Source organism: Nycticebus coucang, chromosome 7 (genome assembly GCF_027406575.1).
Source record: "Nycticebus coucang isolate mNycCou1 chromosome 7, mNycCou1.pri, whole genome shotgun sequence".
Taxonomy (NCBI): domain Eukaryota; kingdom Metazoa; phylum Chordata; class Mammalia; order Primates; family Lorisidae; genus Nycticebus; species Nycticebus coucang.
The window spans coordinates 132276594-132302409 of NC_069786.1; the positions used below are offsets into that span (position 1 = coordinate 132276594).

Below are 25816 nucleotides of genomic sequence, written 5' to 3' on the forward strand. Positions count from 1 at the left end.
CTATTTTTAGTAGAGATGTGGTCTCTTCCTTGCTCAGACTGGTCTCAAACTCCTGAGCTCTAGCAGTCCTCTTGCCTCGGCCTCCCAGAATGTTAGGATTACAGGTATGAGCTACTGCACCTGGCCTCCATAATAATAATTCTAATGCAATCTGTAATACATGATGGGGATTAAAGTCACCACACACAAAGTGAGACGCAGGTGTAAGCGTGAACTTAGACACAACCACTGGCGTGTTCAAATTCAACTTCACATTCTGATTTAGAGGAAGGCATTTTAGTAACTGCCTGCCTTCCACGCAGTCCCACGCAATCCTGATGATACCCACTGGACATTAGTACTTAGGAGATGGCTCGTGTGATGGGCAGGCTGAAGGTAAGGTTGGTGGGGGCTGTTAACATGCTCTCAGCCTCGGTTTCCCCAGTGTTCAGTGAACATTCTCCTTGGCAGAAGGATTTGGGTATTTGCTGTCAAACAGATTCGCATTCCTGAGGCAGTTAATTTTCCACACTGCGGGAGATACTTGTGGCATTTCCCTTTTCTTTAAAGTCAAGGATGGATATTGATGCCTTGGAAGGGGATTAAGTCCTCAGTTCCCTTAGGTGTAATGATTTCAGTGTTTGTGTTTCCAGGAGGTGTTAACCAGCGTCTTTTCTACGTAGGCGTTTCATTCCATGCAGACTTTGGGACGTGACTTCACCTGTAGTTTCGTATCTTCAGGGGTGGTAGTCCCATCTGTGTATCGAGTGCCAAGTACATTCTGACATTCATTCTTCATGGGTATCAGTTTAAAATCTGTATTAGGTGAGTTTCCAGATAGTTTTTTGGACATATATCAGTTTAATTTGATAAGACATTTCGTTAAAAATGTCACCTCTTTTTTTTATAAGAGGTCCAGTGTTTTAGACGAAGGTTGTCTATGTGACCTGCCAGCTTTTCATTTTGTCTGTTTCTAGAATAAATGGGAATGCTGCCTCCCTTCGGATCTGGGTTATCTTTCTTCACAGGACATGGCCAGAGATATAGTTGAGATATTGCCAGGCATGAGGAGAGTCAGGTGATATGGGTCATTCAAGCATCTCTTTTGAGGGGAAAGTGTGTGTTCCCCGGGGAATTCGGGCTTCCTTGATTTTTTCCTCTTTAACTCTGTCTTCTGATCTGGGGCAGGTCTAACAGTCTGTCCACCCTTCTGGTCTGAGGATGGACAGAGGTGTCCAGCTGCTCATCTTGCGTGTTTTGGGGTCCTGGGGGTGCATGCAGGGAAGATTCTGCTCCCCTAACGGTTCCATGCCAGCATTGTCTCTTTATTCTCTCCAGAAGGTCACCAGGGTTCCCTTAGCTCACTTGCCTTTCACATTCCCAGCCCCTCCACCTCAGGCACACTCCCAGAACTTGCTGCCTCTCCCTGCGTCCTTAGCACATCCTGCAAATGCAAACTGCTTTCAGGAAAGGCCAGATTCCCACATCAAACTCCACGTCCTGCTAGAATCTGCCGGGTCCCAAGTGTTTGGTTTCCAGTGGGCGGGGAAGTAGGACTTGGGCTTGTGCCTTGTGTGGGTACTTTTGTCATGAACATGTGCACGAGCATTAAGACCAGACGGCAGCTGCTGCTGAGGCAGAAGTCATTGTTTACTCCACTGTGTTGGGGGAAACAGGCCTTAGAGAGCTTTGGGGACAGCTCGGGTTCAGAGTGGGTGAATGGCAGGGCCAGGCCTGGGTCACTGCAGTGCTGTGCAGGAGGAAGCCAGAGGTGCCTGTGCCTCCCCTGGCTTGATGTATGCCGCAGGAGAGCGGTCACAGCAGCAGCCACGTCCATGTGACACTTCCCAGGCCAGGTATCCTCAGAGACACTTAGCACTGGTTCCAGCAGTAGCCCTGGCTGTGTGCTGGGTTATTGTTGCACAGATCAGTGAGATTGGTCATCTATAGAGAGATCTCTGCAGAGCTGTCTGTTTCTAGAGAGATTAAGAAATGAGCCCCAGGCCACCCTGTCAGTGGGAGCTCCAGGGCACCTGCTGACCCTTCGGCCTCCGACACTGCTCTTCCCGTCCTGCCCTGACCGCAGTCTGTTTCTCCCCGTCCTTTGACCTTCCTAGAGTCTTGCTGGCTGGCCGTAGGGCCTCCCTGAGTGTCCTCTGTCTCCTGGAGCTCAAGTAGTGAGATCTCTGCAAGGCTTCCTCTCCAGTGGAGCTGCAGTTTTGGGGACTGCCGTGTGTGTGTGTGTGTGTGTGTGTGTGTGTGTGGTGTGTGTGTGTGTGTGTGTGTGTGTGTGTGTGTGTGTGTGTGTGTGCGCGCGCGCACGCGCAGTGCTGCAGCCGATACAGTGAGTGGGCCGGGGACTCCTGCCCCTTCCCCAGCAGTCCCTGTGCTGTATCAGGCACTTCAGGACTATTCATGGCAGTTGCAGTTTTATAAGTGATGCTTCTCCTTTATTTTCCCTGGAATAATTGTTTTCTGACAAGGAATTTCTCATTGAGATCACAATAACTGTGAGAGTGACCAGGAACCCTAAGCCTGGGGTCTCGCTGCCCTCGTTTTTTCAGGCGGTGTTGATGGAATCCCTTCTGCTCAGTCTCTCACGGGTCAGGAAGCACCCCTGTCCCTCACTGCTGCCACCTAGAGGACTTGGTACATGTACCTTTCTGACCACAGACCTGGACTGTCTAGCTGGACGGCACTCTGACCCTACCCACCCGGTGTTTCAGGATGCTTCCCGGGTGGGGCTACTGTGGCCACCCCAGGCAGGTGCACAGCGGACACCCCCCAGGCACCCCTGCCGCAACGCCTGGCTGTTTGGGTTAGATTTAGTGCATTTGATATTGTGCATGGCAAACATTTAGATACAGCTTCTAGTTTAAAACAAGATAATCAAGAAAAAGAGTGGTTTGGCCCTAGATTCCTGATGAGGAGGATGACCAGCTCTTCATCAGGCTGAGTCTCAGCAGCCAGTGGGATGTGGATTCCAAGATAGCACAGCTGTTAAAATCTGGGCATCTCAGCAAGTGTCTGTCCCAGGAGCCGTGCTTGGCCAGGCAGCCAGATGGTCCTGGGGCACTTCATATTCTTGGCCGAGCTCTTCTGGGAGAAGCGCTGTCTCCCCTCAGGTCTGCTGGGGCGAGTGCACTGATCTGGGCTTCCTGTTGCTCTTTTTGGTATCTTTGGGTGAAGTCATTGTGTTTTTTTCATGATTTATTTTATCCTCCAGTCTGGTCGTAATATTGGTTTAGAGAAATCGAAATTCATGGTTTTTATTTTCAGAATTTTAAATCCAGCCATTTAAATGCCTTGGGTCTGGCCTGAGGGTTTGGCACAGATCTGTGGCTGCTATTTTATAAATGTGCCAGAATCCTTCTTGGAAGTTGCTCACACCGGGTTTTCTTCAATTAGGCTGTAAGTTTGGGTTCTCAGAACACTCAAATTAGTCATCAGGAGTGCTGTGGTGGGGGTTGAGGACAAGAGATTCTACCCCTGCCCAGTTTCCGCTCCCCAGGCCAGGGCAGAGCCCAGCGAGGTGCCTGTTCAGGTGATCCTGAGGCCCCTGGCCCTTTCTGAGAGACCCTGGCTCTGGGATCAAGGGTCTTGGGTGCCCTCCTCCCCACCAGCACCTCGCCGTGGGACTGTCACATCCAGGAAGAGTCAGCACACTCAGGCAGTGGCTGGTGCTGCTGCTGTCATCTGGTAGGGAGAGGGGCGCCTGTTTCGAGGCCTGTGGTTGCCAGTGCTGTTGCTGTTAACAGTGCAATAAGCAGAAGTGAATTTCCACATCTCAAAAATGTGCTAAAGACCCCATGTTAACTACAGGTAGTTATTGGGATGTGTTGACATTCAGTCAGGGCATCAAGGATTCTGAGACCGGCTTCGATTCCCTCCCCTTCCAAACAGCATCATGGGTCTGAGATGATCAGATGACTTTGGTCATTTGTGAGTATGACCACAGCAAGGTCACATGTCTTCAGGGGCCTCCCAGGGAAGCCTCAGCACAAGTTACCTGTTGCTCTGGGCTCACACACCTGCAGAGGACGGAACCCAGACGCCCCGCCCTTCCCTGTCCTAGATGAAGCACTGGCTTAGGGATAATGGCTGGTGACACCTAGGGGCCCAGGGTGGGGGGCGGGGAGGTGAAGGTGCAAAGTTCACTTTCCTGGTACAAACACAAATGCAGTGTACTGAGCAACTTTACAGAGACGTGAGCACCATCGTGGCAGCTTATTATCTGGCTGCTAGTTATCTAGTTATTTAGTAAGATGAAATGTGTTACCAAACTTCATAAATCATTCTCCAGAGGATGTACATCAAGGAAACCAAATAAATCTAGACCCTGAGTGTGCATAGCGCGTTCGGTTTTGAATATCCACCTGAGAGGCTCTTGGAGATGCTGTATGCAGCCACACCCCAAACCGAGGGGGTCCCTGGCAGATGCCCTGTGTGTCCAGCTGTCAGCTCTTCTAGGTGTTCCCCACAGGCACCGCTTCCTCTGGTGCCCGCCTGTCCCCCGCTGCAGTTGGCGTCCCCACTTGGGGCCACACACTGATCTTCTCTTACTCAGCCCGAGGGGCTCTCACACCAGCCAGGAAGTGTGACTTGTGTCACTTCCCTCCAACCCATAAAAGCCGCCAGGTGACTTTGTTATCGTCCTCATAAAGTCCCAACTCTGTACCCAGCATCAAACTGCACTCTTCTGCACCCTTCCTGCCCCCCACTTGCCCTCCTGGGCCGTGTTTTCCTGCCTTGGTGCTGGCCCCACCCCCAGGACCCAGCTTATAAAGGACAGGGCCTGGGAGACACAGACACCCCCCTGCCCCGCCCCACTCGTCCTTCCCCCCTGTTGCTCTGCGTTTCTTGTCTGAGGCTCACCACTTTGTTGTCAGAGATCTCACTGTGGACTTAGGACTCTTGTCCACGGCAGGGTCAGGTTGTGCTTGTCACGGACACCTCCCTCATGTGTGGCACGGTGCCTGGCTCCAGGAGCGCTGAGTGAGTGAGTGAACACTGCGCTGTGGAGACTGTGTCAGTGGTACTGGCAGCTGCAGTGAATGGCACAAGCTGTGACTTGCTGGCCAGTGGTGGAGAGCCGGCACTGTCCCTGGAGCGGCACATTCAGATGCTCTCCAATCGGGCTACATGGGCTTTCTGTTCTGGGACCCTTCCTGGCAGGGGCCTCTACAAATGCCAGTGGCAGATACCACTGGGAAAGGTCATTCTGGAGGGCAGGTCCTCGGGAAGCCTTGGGGGGATGGCCTTGTGGGCCCCAGAGGAGAGGAGCATGCCCTGGGAACTCCCCCCCTGGGGTTAGTTCAGTTGCAGGCCTGGGAGGAAGGTGGTTCCTGGTTGCAGGGCAGTTTCCACAGAAGGTGCAGGGACCTGAGGTGTGGAGGGGGACTCAGGAGCAGGGTTAGCTCTCAGAGCTATCCTGATTAAGCAAGGGGGGTGGGAAGGGGTGTTGGCCTTCATGCCCGTTGCTAGCCCTCCCAGTGGGTCTCATGCTTGGGCTGCACCCCTCTCTCAGTCAAGGGCAGTGACTGGGAGGGGACGCCCGAGAGTGGCCAGTCATCAGCACTGCCTGCAGCCAGGCATGAGGGCTTTAGCCCTGGAGTGGGGGACAGCCCGTGCCTACCACGTGCCCACTGGATCTGGGCAGGTGTTGTCAAGAGCTCTCATTAAAGGAGCATTAGGAGAAGGAGAACTTGCCGTTTCAGTAGGAGGACGTAGAAATAAAATGTAAGTATTAACCGAGAATGGATTTTAGTTAGCTTTTGTTCACACACAGAAAATCATATTTCAGCCAGAAATAAACTTGATTTGTGTAAGTGCAGGTCCTATGAGTTGGTCGCCAGCACTCTGTAGTTAATGGTGCTTCCCTTTGAAAAACGTGGCAGTTTCGGTGACTGCTAATGTTAGAAACCATATCATCAACACTTTATAAAAAGTAACAGAAATCACCATCTGATTTTGGAGGGTGCACAGTTAATGGTCCATTTATCCCTTCAGTGATGTAAAGTGTTGGGAATAAGAAGATGAGGAGGCTCCAAACTTCTTCCTTCCCCAGGGCATTTGTTCCTCTGTACCCTTCTCTGCCATCATTGGGATGTTAGGGGCATGTCCTAACATCACTGTGCGCCCCATTTTGTGAAGACACGGGACACTCGGCACCCCGTTCAGAGGCTGTGTGCGATTAGAAAGCAAACACGTCTCACACTTGGAGAACAAATAACTGGAGGTCAGGGAGGACCCTGGAGGCCTGGGGCTCTGGCTCTTCCTCCCAGTTTACCCGGAGTGGTGCTGGCAGGATACTTGTTGTGTGGGTGAGAGATGCTGGACCCCTCCTCATGGGTGGGGAATAGATGTGTATTAAAATGAGCCCCCGTTATTTTACTATTAAATAGACCTGGTAATTTTAAAGCCAGGCAGGAATCTTTGACATTCATGATGTTAGGAATATGAAGTAGAGGAATAATGGGGAACCTTTTCCTTGCGTTTCCTCCTTAATTATGCTTTTGAGTGTTTTGCTGTCCAGGCTGACCTTTATAGCGGCGAGTTTTGCAGCCAGATCACCAGGTGCGTGAGTCATCTTACACCATTCTAGAAACTACTTTTATCCATGAAAGTACCATTATTGCCTTTTCTTATTGTAAAAATAGTAGAAGCTCATTGTAAAGACTGAAAATAGGCCCGAAATTGATAAACAACCACCACCACCCCCCCCCCGCCCCGGCATCCTGCTGGTTGGAGACAGCGCTGTGGCCAGATAGCGCTGTGTTCTCCCAGACAGCTTCCTTTGTGCTTGTTTATCATGCGTCTAATTAATTAATTACTTGGTGTACAGACGTGGGCTCGGAGTATACATGGTGGGCAACCCAGTTTTTGTGTCAACTTATTCTACTTAATCTTTGGTGGAACATTTCCCACAAGCAGGTAGCTCTTCCTCGGGCTGTAGTGTTTAGTGAGGACGAGGTCTGCACTGAGTGTGGGTCCCACCAGGGCCTTATGTGGGTTAGGACTTGTCAGGGCTCAGGGGCAGGTGCAGGCGGGGACACTGTGTTAAAGGCAGCAGGTGGGTGGGAAGTCGGGCAGGGCACGGGAGACCCTGTGTCTGCAAGGCAGCCTTGGATCACACCTGGGGAGCAGGCGGAATGAGCTGAGGGGAGGGACTGTCCTTCCAAGGGGCTTGAGGAACCCTTGGTTCTGCCTTGAGAGGCAGCTTCTTCTCTGGACTCTGGGGTGTTGTTGGGAAGTGTGACAGTGGTTATGATCCTTGCCAACCCCTCCTTTTTGCACATTGGGTTTTATTTGTCCACTTTCCGTGAACCAAGAAGGCCAGGGAGGGCTGGACTTGTGGTGGTGGGGGACACAGGGACAGAATGGGTGCTTCCCTGGTGGCAGGGGAAACAAGGACAGATTGGGTGCTGCCCTGACTGCGGGGGACACAGGAACAGATTGGGCGCTGCCCTGGCGGTGGCCTGCAGGGCTGTGTGTTTTCCAGTTTTCAGTCTGTGGCTTACGACTCTCATTTACCCTGAACAGTGACGGGGCCCCCAAGAGTTATGGTAGGCTGTGGGATATATAGCAGGCATTTCATGTGAAGGATGGAACTGATGTCTCAGCTTCCTCCCTCTCCAGCCTGGTTCACTGTGGCTTGGATGTGAGGCCACAGGCCAAGTCTGAGGGAGGAGGGGCAGGTCTGTGTCAGCAGGCCCAGCAGAAACCACGGTCTAGGCGGCTGATTAGATTTGCTGGGGCTTACAACCTAATGAGCAGTATTTGTTTCAATCATGGAATGCAGCCACAAAATTGCCAGTGGCACCGTGAAATCGCTGCCCATTTCCTGTGCACGGGCTGTGGACCCATTTGTTGGGTGGAGGATCATTTATACTGACTTGCAAAACCATCTCCATTTTCACCCTATAAAGAAAAATATCCTAACTTTTTTTTTTTTTGTTTTGACTTGCATGTATCTACATTAAGTCAAGGATTGTTTTGGTTGGAGGCCATTCAGGGCCATGTATAAGGATCCAGGGACCCCGAACCCTCCCTTCCCTTTGGTCAGTGCCAGCCCATTAGCCAGAGGGAAGCTGGCACTGCCCCAGGCACCAGCTGGAAGGGTGTTCCTGAATAAGAAGAGGGCCAGGTATAGCCCTCCCGTTTCACAGGTGAAGAGATCGAAGCCTCAAGAAACTAAATGAGTTGCAGAAAGCTGCCTGGGATTCCATGCAGACCAAGGGTTTGAACGAGCATCGCCACATCGGGGTAGGGACGTGCTGGTTTGCCCATTAACTGTCTCGTATTTATGGGTAGTTATTCCTCATGCCAGGTCTGCAGACATGGTCCAGCCACGCCGGTACCCACCTACCCTCAGGCCTCCTTTCAATTCCCAGAAGAAACGATTCTTCTCTGTGGTGGCAGAGTGACTCAGGCCTAGTTGACTCTCTGTGCCTGTCATCCCTGCACCTGCCATGTGTGACCCCGGGGCCCTATAGACCACACTGCCACCACTGTCCCCTACACACTATTTTTATTTGTTTGTTTATTTTTTGAGACAGTCTCACTTTGTAACTGTCAGTAGAGTGCCGTGGCATCATAGCTCACAGCAAACTCAAACTCTTAGGCTCAAGTGATTCTCTTGCCTCAGCCTCCCCAGTAGCTGGAACTGTAGGTACCCACCACAATGCCTGGCTATTTTTTTTTTTTTCCAGTTTCTGGCAGGGGCTGGGTTTGAACCCGCCACCTCCAGCATATGGGGCTGGCGCCCTATTCCTTTGAGCCCCAGGTGCCGCCCATGCCTGGCTATTTTTACAGACAGGGTCTCGCTCTTGCTCAGGCTGGTCTTGAACTCCTAAGCTCAGGTGATCCACCTGCCTCAGCCTCCCAGAGTGCTAGGATTACAGATGTGAGCCCCTGTATCTGGCCACACTGTTTTTAATTTGCTGTTTTGGCCAAAATTCAGGGGCAGTGGGGAACGAATTAATGCCGATTACTCTTTCTGTAGTAATTTTCTGGATTTATTTTCATCTGTTATCAAGCCATCCCTTATTATAAACATTAATTTCACCATGAATTAAAAAATATTACTGACTGTGTTTATAATTCTTTACGGAATGGAGACTGTCAGGCCCAATTAATGTCTAGCACATGACTGACAGAAATTCAGAGTATGAATTGTAAGTAACTTGTCTCCTATTTTCTGCCATATTTATTTTAAGCAAGGGAAAGTTTTCATATTTCCCCTCAAACTTCAGTAAGACATGAAGCTGGGTATTTTTATATATATCTTAGGGGAAAAATGTGAATTTCTCTAGCAATTTCTAACATACTTTTCATAAAATGTTCTTATTCATATTTTTATTTTCAAGAACACCATAGTTTCATTTTAGACTTTAAAATGTTTCAAAGAATCTTTAAGTTTGTCTGTTTGCTTGGATTGTGTTGGGTCCTTAACTGTGCAGAAGCTTTTTAGCTTAATGAAGTCCCATTTGTTTATTTTTGTTGGCGTTGCCGTTGCCGTTGCTGGCGTGGTCGTCTTCATAGCGTATCACCTAGTACTATCCAGCCATAAAAGGATGAGGACTTTACATCTTTTGTATTTACCTGGATGGAGTTGAAGCACATTCTTCTTAGTGAAGTATGACAAGAATGGAAAAGCAGGCATCCAGTGTCCTCAATACTAACATCAAACCAATAGAAAAACAACTACAGGGCCGTGCCTGTGGCTCAAAGGGGTGGGGCGCTGGCCCCATATGCTGGAAGTAGAGGATTCAAACCCAGTCCTGGCCAGAAACTGGGGGAAAAAAATTTCCCCTGTAAATTTCCTCTACAGGGGAAATTTACACAAGTATATTAAATTGGGAGGTGGGGGGAGAGGATGGGCGAGCTCTCACCTGATGGGCACAATGTGAGGTTGCTGAGCACACCGCCTGGATGAAGGGCTCTACTACAACTTAAACTTCACCCTAAAAACACCAACCGTGTAACCAAATCTGTTGTACCCTCATATTAATCTGAATAAAAAATAACGAATCCTTAAGGTTCATTTAAAATTTTAAGTCTTATAAAGTTTAGGATTCTGGCTTTGGTCTAAGGTGACAATGCCCTACTCCTCTGTGGAGGCACTAAGGACCCCCAGCGAGAGGCTGGGTCCCCTTAGCTGGGTAAGTGGTGGGGCTTGGCTCTTCCTCCTGTCACTTCCTCAGGTCCTTGTCATTATAGCAACGTTATTGTTTTGTAATTGTTAATCACACCTATCATAATTTTAAAATTCTTGTAATTCTTCCCAGTTTATATATAGGAACAGTTACAGTTTATTCACAGGCTCAAAACCCCCAGCGGGTTCTTAACAAGCTCCTGAGGCAGCTTTCCCAGCAATAGAGAGGAGAAGGCAGGAGGGAGGACTGGCCTGTGGTCCAGGTGGAAGGCTGGCCGTCTGGGCCACTGTGAGCCAGTGACCACGTCGGACAAGCCCTGTCCCAACTCACATGGGAAGATGGGAGGGAGAGAACTTGGGCACGTGCTCTTCCTGCCCCTGTGGGTACTTCCTTCCTTTGGTTGCGGGGCAGAGGGTTGGGGGTTCAGGTGTTGCTGCTGGGCACAAAGGACAAGCTGGGTTGGACTGGTTTGGAACTCAGGGTCTAGGGGAGCCTTCCAGTAGACACAGGCAGTGCCTCTGGTTTGGGGTTACCTTGTGTTTAGAAGGCCTGACACATTAAGAAGGCTCAGAAGGCTTCTTTGGGTGACAGTGATCGGGTGGTCAGTCACTTTAATAATGAAGGAAATTGGGGCTGACTTTTCATGACATGATCACTCACCATACGGATGTAAATTTGAGTGTACTTGTCCCCCCAGAGTTCGGTGACCACTTTGAATTCCCGCTGGCTCAATGGACTCCACAGACACTTAGCTCTTTGCAAAACTCCTGGAATATTTCGTGGCCACAATTTACTTTTTAGAGTCACAAAATGTCAAGTCAAAAATGCACATTTGGCAGTGTTTCCTATTTTTGAAGCGGCAGTGTTTGAGCCCCATGGTGGGGACGCCAAGCTCTCTCCACAGACTTCAGGTAGCAGACAGGGCTTCCCAAGGACGGCTCTGCCGCCACATCTCACAGTGGGGGTGTCTGTACTCTCTGCCAGGCTGTCAAGGCTCAGAAATTAAAACTGGAAGTGAGACCTGTGCTGTAACAAGGAAGCCGTGAGATGTGAGGGCCGCCAGAAACTCTAAGGAGGCTTAGAAAGTATTTTGAGGGTGGTTCTTCTGGGGACCCCGTGTTAGGAGACCGTCCCCATTTGCAGTCTTCCCTGCACTTGGGGTGAGGCTTGTCTTCAGTCTCCTGGCTAATAAGCTGGGGCCAGAAGGTCATACATGGATCCAAAACCTTCCTTCAAAGATTTTTGCCAACAAAACCCATTATCGCCTTAGTTTTATCCCAATGAGATGGAAATTGGATGGAATTAGGACACGGGTTTCAGGACTATCAAGTTATTATTTATGAGTAAATTGCTCTGAGACAGCCACAGCTAACGAAATGCACATCCTTTTCAAGGAAATACAGAACATAAAAATACCAGCCCCATGAGGGAGAGTGAGGCTTAGGCTGTTCTCCCTCAAGGCCTCTGTGTGCACGTTTTGAGAAGGAAAAGGGAATGTTCCTTTCCATACACTCTCAAACCCTCACACCTTTGCTTTTCTCAGATATGAATCCTTTAATTTATGTTTTACACACCCATGACAACAAGGCTTTTCTCAGAGAACACCATAGTTCTTGAGCACCGGGGGTTGTGAAGCTCTTAGGAAAGCTCTTGAAAACGCAGGGAAGAGGGCTCGGCGCCTGTAGCTCAGTGGCTAGGACAGTGGTCACAGGTAGCGGGGCTGCGGGTTCAACCTGGCCCAGGCCTCCTAAACAACGACAACAAAAATAGTTGGGTGTTGTGGTGGATGCCTGGAGTCCCCGCTACTTGGGAGACTTAGACAAAAGAATTGCCTTTAGGACCAAGAGTTTGAGGTTGCTGTGAGCTGTGGCACCATGGCACTCTACCAAGGGCGACATAGTGAGACTCTGTCTCCAAAAGAAGACCACAGGGAAGAGGAGTCTCATATCCTCTAAGAAGTTAAAGACTTGCAGATCCTTTAGTGCTCTTCAGGGCTAGAACCTTTTTGCCTTGGGATTTCCTTAAGGGAGAGGAGAAAGGACCCCGAATCAGGGGAAAGATGCTTGGAATTATAGGCCATGGGGTGGTGGTGTCTCAGGGTGGACATGGTGGCGTCTTGGTGGCCTGGTGAAAGGCAGGGGTAGGAAGAATGTTGTCAGGGCACACGAGATAGGAAGACACCTTGTTTGTGGATCTTTGTGGCCCACTGAAAGGCAGCTTGAACTTCCAGGAAAGACTGAAACTCACCTTGTACCCCAATGCTTAGTGCTGTACTTCACTTACACAGGGGTCCTAAAACTGCGGCCTGCGGGCCACATGAGGCGGTGTGATTGTCTTTGTTCCCGGTTTTTTTTTTTTTTTTTTTTACTTCAAAATAAGATATGTGCAGTGTGCATACGAATTTGTTCACAGTTTTTTTTTAAAAAACTATAGTCCGGCCCTCCAACGGTGTGAGGGACAGTGAATTGGCCCCCTGTTTAAAAAGTTTGAGGATGCCTGCATGGAATTCAAGGGGACTAACACGGTGGCTGCCACACTAGTTTTAAGTCAACAGGTGTGTGAGTTATATGTGTGTCACGAGGCCCGGGCTCAAAACTAGCATAAGTTAACTACAACTCCCGTGGCAGTTAATGTGTTAAATCATACCACTGAAATCTGTGCCAGAGCCAGCCGCAGTCAAGTCCTCCTTTTGAAAGTCTGCAGTGCTGTGTATGAATGGGTTGCAGGGTGCTCCTCTCCCGCTGGGCTGAAATAGGTTTTCTGTGTTATTGAGGACATCCCCTTCCTCCCTCCGCACAGGACTGGTGTGGCCATGGGAGCCGGCTCGCCTGCTCTCAGCGCAGACATGCTCTTTTCCCATTGCTGTTTTATATTTGGGGACTTTATGAATGCTTTAAACTAAAAATAAATGTTCCTTCACTTTTCTGTTGCTAAAAAGAAGAGTTCTTTTGAAAGGATCCTTGTGAAATTTAAGGTTTTCAAAGAATTGTCCCAATTCCTGAGATAATATGTTGTTTTTAAAACTGCACCTGTAATTTTGGGGTCCCTTTTTTACCCTGTGTACCATTTCATCTGCTTTGTCCAGAGTGTGTCCTCATGGTCAGTGAACTGGGGTGTTGTGGACGGTGAGGTTGTCCTAATTACAGCCACATGCTGTGCTTTTGGTAATTTGAAGAGGAAATTAGAGTCAATAGCCCCACTGGTGAGTGAGCCCCGCCCACAGGTGATGGCTGATTCCATATAGAGAAGACTTGGCATTGCCCCTCAGGGATGGCGGAGAGCCGTTAGCTGAAGGTTCTGGCCCTGATGAGGGAGCCTGGAGCCTGATTAGAAAGGGAGCTCCCTGGTCCTTGTACAGTCAGGATCCTACAGGCGGGCAGGTGGGCTTTATCTTCTCAGGCCAAGTGCTCCGCACACCTGTCGTGGCCCTCTGGCCCCGTTGCTTTGCTCCTGCTGTTTTGCTGAGATAGAATGCTGAGATGGCTTAGTGGAGGCAGTTGCAGGATTATTTTCAACTCTAGAATTTTGGATATCTATTAGCAACCAAACCACATGAATGACTTTTTTCTATGCATACTTACGTGCTGTGAGTTGAACCATATCAAATTGCTATTATACAACTGCTAACACCTGCAAAACGGCAAGTCTATGTGGTTCAATATAAAAAATTGGCCTGAGAGAAAAACTAACTCCCAGAACACCTTTTAGCTTGTTTTGCTCCCTTTGGAGTTAGTGGACCTCTTTGAACTATGATCTTGATATCTCTCTCTCTCTCTCTCTCTCTCTCGCTCTCTCTCTTTCTCCTCCCCACCTTTATTTTTAAGGAGATGAAGTCTTATCCTGTCACCCGGGCTGGGGCAGAGTGGCATGGATCACTGCTACCTCCAACTCCTGGGTCCACAGGCCCACCACCACACTCAGCTAGTGGTTTTTTTTTAATTTTTAGTAGAGATGGGGTCTCACTATGTTACCCAGGCTGGTGTAAAACTCCTGGCCTCAAGGGATCCTCCCGCCTCAGCCTCCCAGAGTGCTGGGATTGCAGGTATGACCAGTGTGAGCCATCCAGTCCAGGCCAGAACCATGATTTTCTATGGCCGTGATGTGATTGTTTGGTCAGGACTTCTCCAGCTTGTGTTACGTCAGGCTTATCCATGTCCCTTGTCACCTGTTTCCCCCAGCTCTCTGTGCATTCAGGTAGTGGGTTTCCATGCATCTCCAAGCAGGTCACCTCCCCCCATTGGCCAGAGAACCCAGGAGCCACGCACCCAGGCACATCAGGCGCCTTGCTCTTCAATCGCACCCCAAAGGCAGTGGCAGGGCTTCCCCTGGGTCGTCAGGCCCTGCCCTACGCACACCGACCACATCTTCTCGAAACCTCCCAGAATCCCCAGGAGAGAAATACTTCAATTTTGTGGGTGAGGAAGTTGAGTGTTACAGAGACTGGGAAAGTTACCCAAGGTCACTGTCAGACCCATGGCTGACCCTTGGCCTCCGTGGGCTGGTGGACGAGGAGAAGCAGATGTGCGTCGGTGGTCCGTGCTACGGGCTCTTGAGCCCTGTGACTGTGGCACTATTTGTGACATTTTCACATTTCGTGAGAAATTCCTGCTTTCGGAATTGCACATTTGGCCCGTTCACTTAGCAAGTTTTGAGAAACCGAAGGTGAAGAATCATAAGGAGTGGGCACAGGTCAGGACGCTGACCTGTGTGGGGCGCTGGTCAGGGATGCAGGTGCGGAGGGTCTCCAGGTCTTCCCTGACACTCACCTGCTGCCAGCGCTGAGGTGTCCCAGGCGTGTCTGAGGCCACGGCAGGGAACAAGGGAGGGATTTGGAATCTGGCACTGCTGGTGGAACATCGCCCAAGTGACTTCTGCGCCCAGGTCCACCCCTAGGCTGTGGTGGTGTTTAATGAGCTCTCAGGAAATGACCTAGACATTGCCAGGGTCAGTCCCTAGACACAGTGGGACACTTTCTGAAGACAGCATCTTCTGTGACTTCCGACTGTGGCCGGTCCTTTCCTGGGACACACAACGCACACAGGCTGTGTACATACACACTTGTATACACACACACACACACATTCCTGCACCTGTCCAGGTGCTTTACTGCCCCCATGAAGCACACAGTGAAACGGGAGAGCCAACTGGGTCCCTGGCGGTCTCTACCCATCGTGGCGTGAGAGGCTGGCTGTCCTCCCACCTCTGTGACTCCCACTCACCATGTATCCAGCCCACGGAAAGGGTTGGATAGAAGATTCTTCTGGAATGTGAGTCTTTGCAGAGTATTTTTGTTGTTTTTCACTTACCTTTGTGTCGGGAGCATTTCATTCTAACTGGGCAATGATGAAAGTTTTTAAAATACTATATGGTTTCTAATGGAAGAGGAAAGGCCATGCTTGGCAGTTAAATCAAGCGTACATCGTCCACTCGACTGAGGGTGTATTTGAAAGTAGAAAGATGCTGCACATTGTTCTGATGTTTCTGTTATACATGTTTGTTTAATGGAGCCCTAAATGTTCACCTTGTGATGAATGTTTAATATTTGTTACGAACTTAATCTTAGGGTGGTATGTGTTTAAAAATCACAGTACATTAATGAATTGACCTCATTTTAATTCACATCTCTTTGTTCTACTATTAAGGCTCATTTTTAAAACTACATCATTTAATTTTTACCTGCCAAATGGCATGCAATTTACCAACAGGGAGCAGTGACGGGAATGCCATCTCACTATTCTGCCCTGCGGACACCTAGCTGTCTTACCTAAATCAACAACTGTTCAGTTTTTATTTTTTTACTTTATTTTTTTGACTATTAAGTTTTTAATCTTACCAGAAATCCAGAAATACTCTCAGCCCCGACAAGCATGTGTATATTTGGCGCACATAACACCCCCCAACCGCATGATGACAACCCGTGTCTGTTAGTGTCATGTCTGTTCCGTCTGTGTGGCACCTGCTGTCACTGGTTGACATTAGTGTGGGGATCACGAGGGTGGTTCCCCGTCGTGCAATGAGACCTCAGCTGGTTTTATTGAGTGCTCGCTTTTCCATGATATGGAGATATCCAACTTTACTTAAACCGGGTTGGAGTTTGTTAAAAGTGCAGCAACAGGGTGACTTTCTGAGAAGCTGGACATTGTTGGGACCTGCATTTGGGGGAGTCACTGACACTGACCTCTCAGTCTTCCTGGGACCATCAGGCTTGCCCTGTAGATCCAAAGGCCATGTTGCCATTTTCTCTATAGAGAGCAGGTGGTGACAGGAGGCGAGTGCTTTGGAACTGGACTGCTGGTGCTGTTCACTGATGTTAGGAAACGAGGTTGGGTACTGTTTACTGAGCACCTGCTGGGTGTCCAGCCCATGCCTGACGTCAGCACGGTGGTCTGTGCTGCTTCTGTTCACAGGGACGTTTTATCTGTGGCATGTGAGGAGGGCGTTTGCTGTCGAAAGGGTGGATGTTCAGATACACAGCCTAATTTCACTCCTAGTAGTCAGTCCAGTGGGGAGCGTGGAGGGATAGTAACTGGGAAGCTTTTGAGGGCAGTACAGGGAGACATGGCCTCTGGGCGTCTGTTCCAGGCTCTTGATTCTGCCCCCTGAGCCCTTGGAGATGGACCTCTGTCACCTGAACAGGAGGGCGTATTGTGCTCCAGAAGTTCAGTGTCTCTGCTGTTGAACACTGACCCCTACCAGCTTACAACTGGCCTTGACTTCAAGATACTCCAGACACGTTTATCACCTTGCGTCATTTCCATCCTCTTAAGGACAGCCGATCTGATCATTCCGGCCGTTCTTCTTCCAAGTAGGAGACTTCCTCTGCTGGGGCATCCCACCGCCTTGAACTGGGAGATCCTGGCTCCATCATTGTGGGGTTTGTGGCATCTGGTTTTGTGTTCTGGTGGACTGTGGTCCCCTGGCCTGCCCAAACGCAAGTGTCCTTATGTGTTATAGTCTTGGTGGCACCACAAAGCCAGGCTGTTTGCTTTTGCTCCTATGTCGCATGTTTGAATTGAGTGTCATGCACCTATGTGAAGGTTTTTCTTGACTTTCAGATGTTTTGTGAATCACTTTACTTCCTGTACTTCACTTTACTGTACCATCAGCAGTGTCGACATTAGAGGAAAACATGTAGAAAGGGAATCTCATTTGGAAAAGCTACTTTACCTCTGTGGGCAGGGTCTGCAGCACCCCCAGCCTCCACCATCTGTGTCGACTGGCCGCTGGGTGGTCATCACTGAGTACCGTGGTGTTGCTGTGAGGCCTGGTTATGACAGGAAATGGTACAGGGTGGGCAAGCAGGTGATAAGGAAGGCCGCGTTGTGTGGCGTGTCTGCCTCGGGTGGGCACCCTCCGAGACGGCCAGGCAGTGGAGCTGGGGGCAGGCTCTGTCCACGGCCCCACAGCGCCCGGGGCCCTCGTCTTTCTGACAGAACCCTGTCCTGCCCCGGATGGGTCACCAGCATTCTGTCTTTGTGAGGATTCAATCTCCAGTGTCAAGGCTCTTCTGAACCCTGAATTGTTGCTTATATTGTGACCATTTAGATTTTCAGAATCCCGTCATCATGTCGCATACTTTTTTTGTGGGATTTCAGAACAGCGTATTTAAACAACAACAAAAAACAAACAAAAAACCAAACAAAAAAGACCAGTCCAAGTTGACTGACTAGATATCACAGGGCCGCTTCCAGGACGGCCAGCTGCCTCCATACAGACCTCACGCTTGTGAATAGGCACAGTCCGGAGGAAGGCCTGTGGCTTTAGCCAGGAGACCAGCTAGTTAGGCCTTTCAGAGTCATTGGATGGAGTGTCGGAGCACCTGGCTGGCCTGAGGGTGAGCTGTGTGAACTCGAACAAATGTTGATCTCTCAGAGATGGAGGTGACACTGGGAAGCTGGCCACCATCTCCAGTGGCCTTCTGGTTTGAAATGTGGCATGTGGGGACATTTAGACCTGGCCCTTCAGTGAGCTGTGGCGTCTGACTTCCTTTTGCCTCCTCTTTTACAGATGCCTTTGTGAACAGCCAGGAATGGACGTTGAGTCGCTCTGTTCCGGAGCTCAAAGTGGTAAGTGTTCCCTTCTGGCCTGGATGACTATCATCCCTTCCCTGCAGGGAGGGAGGGGGCTCTGCAGATGTGGCCATGTGAGCGTGCCCAGCCCTGCATTCCTGGGCGCCTAGTCATGCCCTGGGAGCCACAGGTGACGCCTGACTCTGCGAAGGTCCAGGTCTGACTGACTGGAGCCCCGAGTGTCTCTGTGACAGTTGCGGGACCCAGCCAGCCAGGGTGCTGTCCTCGGGCAGGGCAGGAGCCACCGTCACGCCGCACTCTCCCCTTGTGTGTATCTCCCACACGGGGGCATACGTGGGTTTATTTGCCCTTGCAAGATGTCATGGAAGGTTTCTGTAATGAGCTATTAAGCTTTGAAAAAGTGATAGTTTACCCTGTTGACAAAGTATTGGCATAAAAAGAAGAGTTTGTCTTTTACTATAAAATTGACCTTTTCAGTGAAATTATTTAAAGGTTAAAATTGGCACATATAAAAAGTGGCTTTGTGCAGCGGCCTCTGTGGGCCCCTCCTGATGGCACGAATCCCCTTTGGGATGGAAGGAAGGGAAGATCGTAACTGACATCCTCGTGTTCTTTGTCACGATGTGTGTGGCGTTTGTTTGTATATATGTATGCGTGTGTGTGTGTGTGTCTTCATGGGTGTGCCTGGGTCTGTGTAAGCATGTGCGTATTTGCCCGTGTGTTATGTATGTGTATGTGTGTGGCTGTGTCTCTGTGTGGCCGTGTCTGTGTCTCTGTCTCTGTGTGCATGTCTCTGCATGTGGATATATTTTTTCTAGTTTCCCGATTGATGGGCCTGACTGTGGGAGGTTGGCAGGTGAGCTGTTGGCGTTCAGCAACTTACTGATGAAACGGCTCCACATGGCCCAGCAGGGTCCTGGTATCTCTGTCCTCTTAATTTCTGTTCGTGGCACCAGACTGTCTCTTGGACCTGTGGGCTTCTCTCCCCTCCGGCTCCAACGTCAGTGGATGGCCTCAACCCTAACCCTAGAGGATAAAGAAGAGGACAGAGGCCTGGGGGACAGTCCTTCAGGTTTCTCACCTCTGAGATGGAGACAGAGACGGAGATTGAAGCTTCAGATCCTTGAGGAACACACACAGGACTTTACCACTAGGGAGAATACACGTTTTCAAATGTAGGAGACAAAGGCTGGTGAGTGGGAGGCAGCCTGAGATGGGCGGGCAGACAAGCGCGCACACACTCCGCCTCTCCGCTCAGCTCTGACAGGCCCTGCTGCAGTCACTGGTGTCCTTGCCGAGCCCATCTCCTTTCTGTGTCCCCTTGTTCCCCCCTGTGACTGCTGCCCTTTCCCTGCCTCGCCTCCCAACGGGCTCCTTTCCCGGTGACAGACAAAGTGTTGGTCACCGCCCCTGCCCGTGTCAGAGGCCTGGGGTTCCGCAGGACCGGCCTTGAGACAGCCTCCCATTTCTGTCATATGTTCAGTAGCCACTGTGCTGGCACGGTGTGAATCCCACGGGAGATGTTCAGGAAACACTTGTCAGAGGAACAGTGTTGGTTGGCAGTGTTGTTACACGAGTTTTTTACAAGACCTGCCAGTTTCACTTATGCCCTCTTGAAATAATTCAAGTGCCACTCAGGCCTGCGTGGAACGGCGGGAGTGGTGCCCTAGCGACGGCGGTGATGTCCGAGGAGCGGGGTGCTGTGCGGGGCTTGTCTGAGTGTTTTACAAAGTTATCTCACTTCTCCCTGACAGCTGCCCCACAAGGTTGGGGGTAGGGGCTGTTCTGGCCCCCCTTTCATCAATGAGGAAACTGAGGCTCAGAGACATTAAGAAATCAGCACAGAGCTGGGATCGGCCCGGGCTGGGATTGGCCTGGGCTGGGGTGGGCTCCCGGGTGTTGCCTAGTGGAACTTCCTTGGCAGTGGAAAGCTCTGGAATGTGCTGCCCAATATGATGGCTCCTGGCCCCATCTGGCTGCTGAGGGGTTGAAATGTGGCCCCTTGACCAAGGAGCTGAATTTTATGTTTTTATTTAGGATTCTGTGTAGGTTGAAACAGCCAAGTGGGGCCCATGGCCACCCATAGGCTGAGTTTTATGGACCGATTGATCATGTTGGCCGCCTGATCTAGACCCAGTGGGCAGCTCAAGACCTTGAGTGTTCTTGAAAGGCCTATGTGGTCACACCAGCCCATAATGGAGGGTGCTTGCTTCCAAAACCTTGTTTTCTGCTGCTGTTTCAAAGCATCTGATTTCCTGGAATATCTGCCCAGTGGTGTAAGAGGCAGTTAGGGTATATGGGTAACAAGCAGTGGGGTTCACCCTGGAGGTACAGTATGGCAGGGCAGTCAGGGTAACAGCCAGCAGGGCTCACCCTGCAGGCACAGTGTGACAGGGCAGTCAGGCTAACAGGCGGCGGGGCTCACTCTGCAGGCACAGTGTGACAGGGCAGTCAGGCTAACAGGCAGTGGGGCTCACCCTGGAGGTACAGTATGGCAGGGCAGTCAGGGTAACAGCCAGTAGGGCTCACCCTGCAGGCACAGTGTGACAGGGCAGTCAGGCTAACAGGTGGCGGGGCTCACCCTTCAGGCACAGTGTGACAGGGCAGTCAGGCTAACAGGCAGTGGGGCTCACCCTGGAGGTACAGTATGGCAGGGCAGTCAGGGTAACAGCCAGCAGGGCTCACCCTGCAGGCACAGTGTGACAGGGCAGTCAGGCTAACAGGCGGCTGGGCTCACCCTTCAGGCACAGTGTGGCAGGGCAGTCAGGGTAACAGGCGGCGGGGCTCACCCTGCAGGCACAGTGTGGCAGGGCTTACTGGAGCTGTCCATCTCACAGACATGTCAGTGTTAGAGGTCCTGTGGTTCCTTTGGAGGCAGGTCCGCTGACTCATGTATGCATGGGTTTGATCCCAGCAGGACCCCAGCCCCACTCACCGTCTGGTGCCCTCCGATATAGCACCTGCAGGTGGCTCACCCTCACGGCACCCTCCACAGACACCTCATGTGCTGGGGATCACCCGGGTCTGAAGAAAGTGCCCCTTTGTTCTGCAGGGTGGCTGTGGAGTACCCACAGGGCTGGGATTGTCCCCTCTCCCCACAGTCCCCCACAGGTGGTCCTTTAGGGCAGTGCCTCAGGAAGGCCTGCCCCCTGCTTCACAAACACAGCAGTGAAGTGATGTCATTGCCAGCCTGCAATGGATTCTTTATGTGACATTTTGCAATAAATCTTCTGGAATCCATCAGAGAAAGAATGCTCAGTGTTTGCTTCCTTTTCGGGCCACAGTTGCGCTGTGGCCTGACCACCGGCCAGCAGGTGCTTTTGGTGCTGCAGGGGGTCCCAGCCCAAGTCATGGGCAGCACAGGCTTGATGCATCTGTGTGTCACAATGTCTAAGTATATCCTAGACCTCCTGCCTTGGGGAGAGGGGAGACACGGGTGCCATCTCCACACATCCTGTTTGTGTGTTTCCACTGAACTCTCAACTGGGAATTTTATAAAAGTCTCAATTTCCTTTTCTACACCATTCAAATTTAATAGGTAAGTGAAGTGTGTGACCTGAGGGGGCTGAGCACGGCCTGACGGTGGGTGGTGCTGCACGGACAATGCGGGGTCTCTGGTCCTGTGATTCTCAGGACGCCCTGTTTCTCTGCACAACCTTTGGCCTGCGCTGGCCTCATTCCCTCTTCTTCAGGTTATGACCAGCTGCAATTCTTAGAGCTTCAAGGCTTAAAGGCATCTTGGACCCAAATTTTGTCTCCTCCTCACAGTTTCCACCAACATTGCAAATAAAACAGTGCTCATGATGTACAAATGTAGGATGGTCTAAGAGATGGGCCTTCAAACGAACCCCTCCCCACTCTGTCCCAGGGCTGGTCGGCACTGTCCTTCTGAGGAGTGAGCCCAATCTTCGTCATCATACACGTGGAAGGAGGGGATGCTCAGACTCAGTGTGTGGTTTCGGAGCATTTTCTTCTTCAGGAGAGAGAAACTCTAATCTCAGAAATGTAATTCTGTGGCACACTGCTTTGGATTTTTCTCACCATGGAGCTGGCAAACGGCAGGTGCCCTTGAGCAAAGAATAATTAGCAGGTAGGATTCTCAGATGAGTGAGGCCCCAGGTAAAAGCAGGCATAAGTCAAATCAGCACAAGAAACAGCTTTATTTAGGAACTGTCCATGCGGTCCGGCCTTGAGCCTGGCTTCGAACTGTGGCCACGAAGCATCTCCTTGCTCTCACGAGTACAGTCCGCTCAGCCAGTGGTGCTGGGCATCTGCCTGGGCTGGGGGCTGCCTCAGGGCGTGGAGAACAGGGTGAAGGAGACACAGTCCCAAACTAGAGGAGATGTGAGCCCCGGGGAGAGTCAGACCCACATGCAGATGCTCACAAGGTGATGTGCCGACTCGTGTAGCCTCGTGAGAGGGGGACGGACGCATCAGCTGGGACTGTGGCATCGGGGTCTTGTTCTGTTCAAGCTGCAGTAACCAAGTAGCATCAGCTGAGAAACTGATTTCTCACGTTCTGGAGGCTGGGAGGTCCAAAATCCCGGACCTGGAAGACTCGTGTCAGCTGAGGACCTGCCTTCTGGTTTGTAGACGGCATCTTCATGCTGCGTCTTCGCGTCATGGAAGAGAGGGTCCTTCTCAGGCCTCTTATAAGAATGTTCGTCGTCTCCTATGACCTCGTCACCTCCTGAAGCCCCACTCTTACTGCCATCGCCCTGGGGGTTGAGTGTCAACATGATGGCACCAGTATTCAGACCATAGTGAGGCAGCTCTGAGAAGGAGCTGGGAATCCAAGGAGGATTTGGGGCAGAGATTGCTGGGGAACGTCCGAGCAGAGCAGGGCATAAGGCGGAGTTTGGCACCTGGTTTGTAGATGGCCAAGCAGGGAGTGGGGAGCTGAGAGGTGCAAGGGCTGCAGCTGTGGTGTGAGAGGCTCGAGCATCACAGAGGTCGCTCCGAGGGACACCTGTAGAGTGGGAGTGGCGGAGAGGTGTGCCCTCATGCTGAAGATAGCTGAGGACGCCTAGGAACTAACTTAACAACTTTGATTTTTCTGCAGTCTCCTGCTACAGTTGCTCTCTTCTGTTTGGCCTTCTGCTGACCAGCATAACTACCGCTTCACTAACCTTGCTGATTCCTTTCTGGCCTCACGCTCTCTCCCTCCCTTCCATCTGTCCACCCACCCATTCTGCGTTCACCAGGCGCTTCACTGGGGCCAGGGATGGTGCTGAGTGCAAAGGTTCCCTGCTTCCTGGGGGTCCAGGGACGTAGCTCCTGGCCTTCAGGGATCGGAGGGTAGCGAGGACAGAACCAGGAACATCACCAGTCCCCGTGTAAGGCCTTGGTCGTGTGCAAGGGGGAGCAGGGAAATCTCCCACAGAGAAAGTAAAAAAACTGTCACTGGTGCTGTGGGGAGTTCACAGGGCTGCTGAGCTGGTTTGTCCCCAGCAAAGTTGTGAGTGAGGATTTGGAGGGAGGCAGAGTGGTTCCAAAAACATTTGAACTTTGGCCTGAGGCAATAGGTGTCTCCCCAAGGAGACACCTTGTGACGTGAGGGAGTGCCATTTTCTCATTGTCACTTTCCAAGAACCTAGTGTTCTCAGGGTTAAGAGGGGGAGCTTCTAGGCAGGGGGACAAGATATTAGCCGCTCTTGGAATCAGTGGGCACCTCAAGGCTCCAGTGATGGGACGGCTACAGTGACAGGGCGGCTGCAGTGACAAGGTGGCAGGGTGCTCAGAGCATGAGGACTCTGAGACTTCTGGGCTGGAAGGCACTGGCTGGTCCCAGGGTTTCTGGTTGGGGAGGCTGGGTAGGTAGTGATGACGGGCAGACTGCGGAGAGAGGGTCCTGCTGTGGGTGTGTTGAGGCTTGGGTATCCCGCAGGTGGTGTGCCTGTGTGTACCAGGAGCGGGTGTAGTTCCGGTGGGAGCTGGGTTAGGGACACGTAGGGGGTGCACAGAGAAGAATGCAATGTTGGAATGGGCGGCTTACGGACAGAGGTCAGGTGTGGACAGCCACACTTGGGGTATTAGAACTGAGGGTGACCTGGAGGGGTGGGCCGGGAGCCCAGGGAGCACCTGTGCCAGGGCAGGTGGAGGAGGAGCCTGCGTGGCTAACAGGGAGTTATAAGAGGAGGTCGCCAGGGTGGAAGTGGGAAGAGAGGGAATCTCGGCACCTTCCAGTGACAAGGCGAGGCCGGGAGCAAGAATGTGGTTGTGGAAATGGAAGTTGTGGGTGACCCTGTGGGCAGCTTCCCCGCAGCCTTAGGGTCAGGGCCTCACATTGTTTAGTGGAGGTGTTGGAGGTCAGAATGTAGGGCCAAGGGCAGCAGAGCTCTGGTGGCCAAAGGGAGGAACTGTCCCCGGGGGTCTCTGGTCTTGTTTTGTAAGGTTGATTTGCTCTTACTTAAATGCAGACAGCGACATTCTAGTGGTGAGGAAAAGATTAAAACATAGAAGATGGAGGTTTCTGATGAGCTGCTTCCCAGAGCGGGTAGGGGTGGGGTTGAGGCTCCAAGTGCAAGCACAGGAGAGTCTTCATGCAGGTCCGGCCCACCGGAGACCTGGCATCCTCTCTCTGAGTCAGCCATGCCCTCCAGGCTCCTTAGAACTCCTGGGGGTTGTTTCCTGGTCCAGTATACATCACCACCTCTGCTGCCTCTCCCTCCAGTCCCAGCTCTGTCCTCTTTTTTCTCAGCAGTGCTGTCCTGATCCTGTGACCCTGAGACGCAGGCTTGCCGACCTTTTCACCTGTGTGGCCCCTGCCAAGCTGCCCCACCCCCAGTTCTCCCCAGCCAGCTCTTCCATCTCTCTAGCCCTGGCCCCCCAATCTTCCCCAGCCTCAGCCTGTCCCGATGCAGTGCACCCTGCTCTCCTCACTGTCCCCACGCTCCTCCGTACTGCCATTGTGTGTGGTCTCACCTGGGGCTTCTCCGTACGCGGAAGGTCCTACTCAGCAGACACAGTCCCATCCATCCGTCCATCACGCCAGTGTTTGCACCCGTGGTCCGGGTGCCCTTGCAACTGTCACGACTGACGAGGACGGGAGGTGTGAATCGAGGGTGCTGGACTCCCTCTTGCCCAGCAGAAGTATTTAAGGAGCTTAAACTTCTGTCCTTCCAGCCAATGCTTGGTTCTTTGTACCTTTCGGGTTACTGTATATTTTAACCTCTCTGCAGAATGCCGCGTGGAGTGATCTAATTGTTCTTAATGTGTGTCCACTTCTTTGTTTCAGGGCATTGTGGGTAATTTGGCCAGCGGCAAGTCGGCGCTGGTGCACCGGTACCTGACGGGCACTTACGTCCAGGAGGAGTCTCCTGAAGGTATGCTGTTTGCCAGGCAGCCTTGAGATGAAGAGTATAGTTTTAAACATTTTTCTTTAGCATATTCTAAATCATTACTTTGATGAATCCCATGTCAAGAAAGTAGTAACATGTACCAAGTGGTAAGAATCCTTAAGTATGTTGTTTCTTCGGTAGCTTTTTTTTTTTTTAGCAAACTCACATTAGCAGTTCGCTTTTATATTAGGAGTAATTGGTACACTGTGAAGGGCTATTGAACTTATTTCTTATCTCATATTTCGATCCTTCCAAATGTCCTTTTCAATCCACTGTTACTCCTTTAAATATTGGTTGGACATTTCTCTGA

General features: G+C 51.1%; 1 protein-coding gene across 10 annotated transcripts in view; it reads left to right on the top strand.

Annotated features, from left to right (window-relative positions):
- Nucleotides 1-25816, top strand: part of AGAP1 (ArfGAP with GTPase domain, ankyrin repeat and PH domain 1) — a 547645-nt gene that overhangs the window by 174666 nt on the left and 347163 nt on the right. For all 10 annotated transcript variants that reach the window (XM_053596986.1, XM_053596987.1, XM_053596989.1 and 7 more), the window contains exons 2-3: nucleotides 18144-18202; nucleotides 25404-25491. In XM_053596986.1, coding sequence (XP_053452961.1) covers nucleotides 18144-18202; nucleotides 25404-25491 — 147 coding nt within the window. The remainder of the gene's footprint in view (nucleotides 1-18143; nucleotides 18203-25403; nucleotides 25492-25816) is intronic.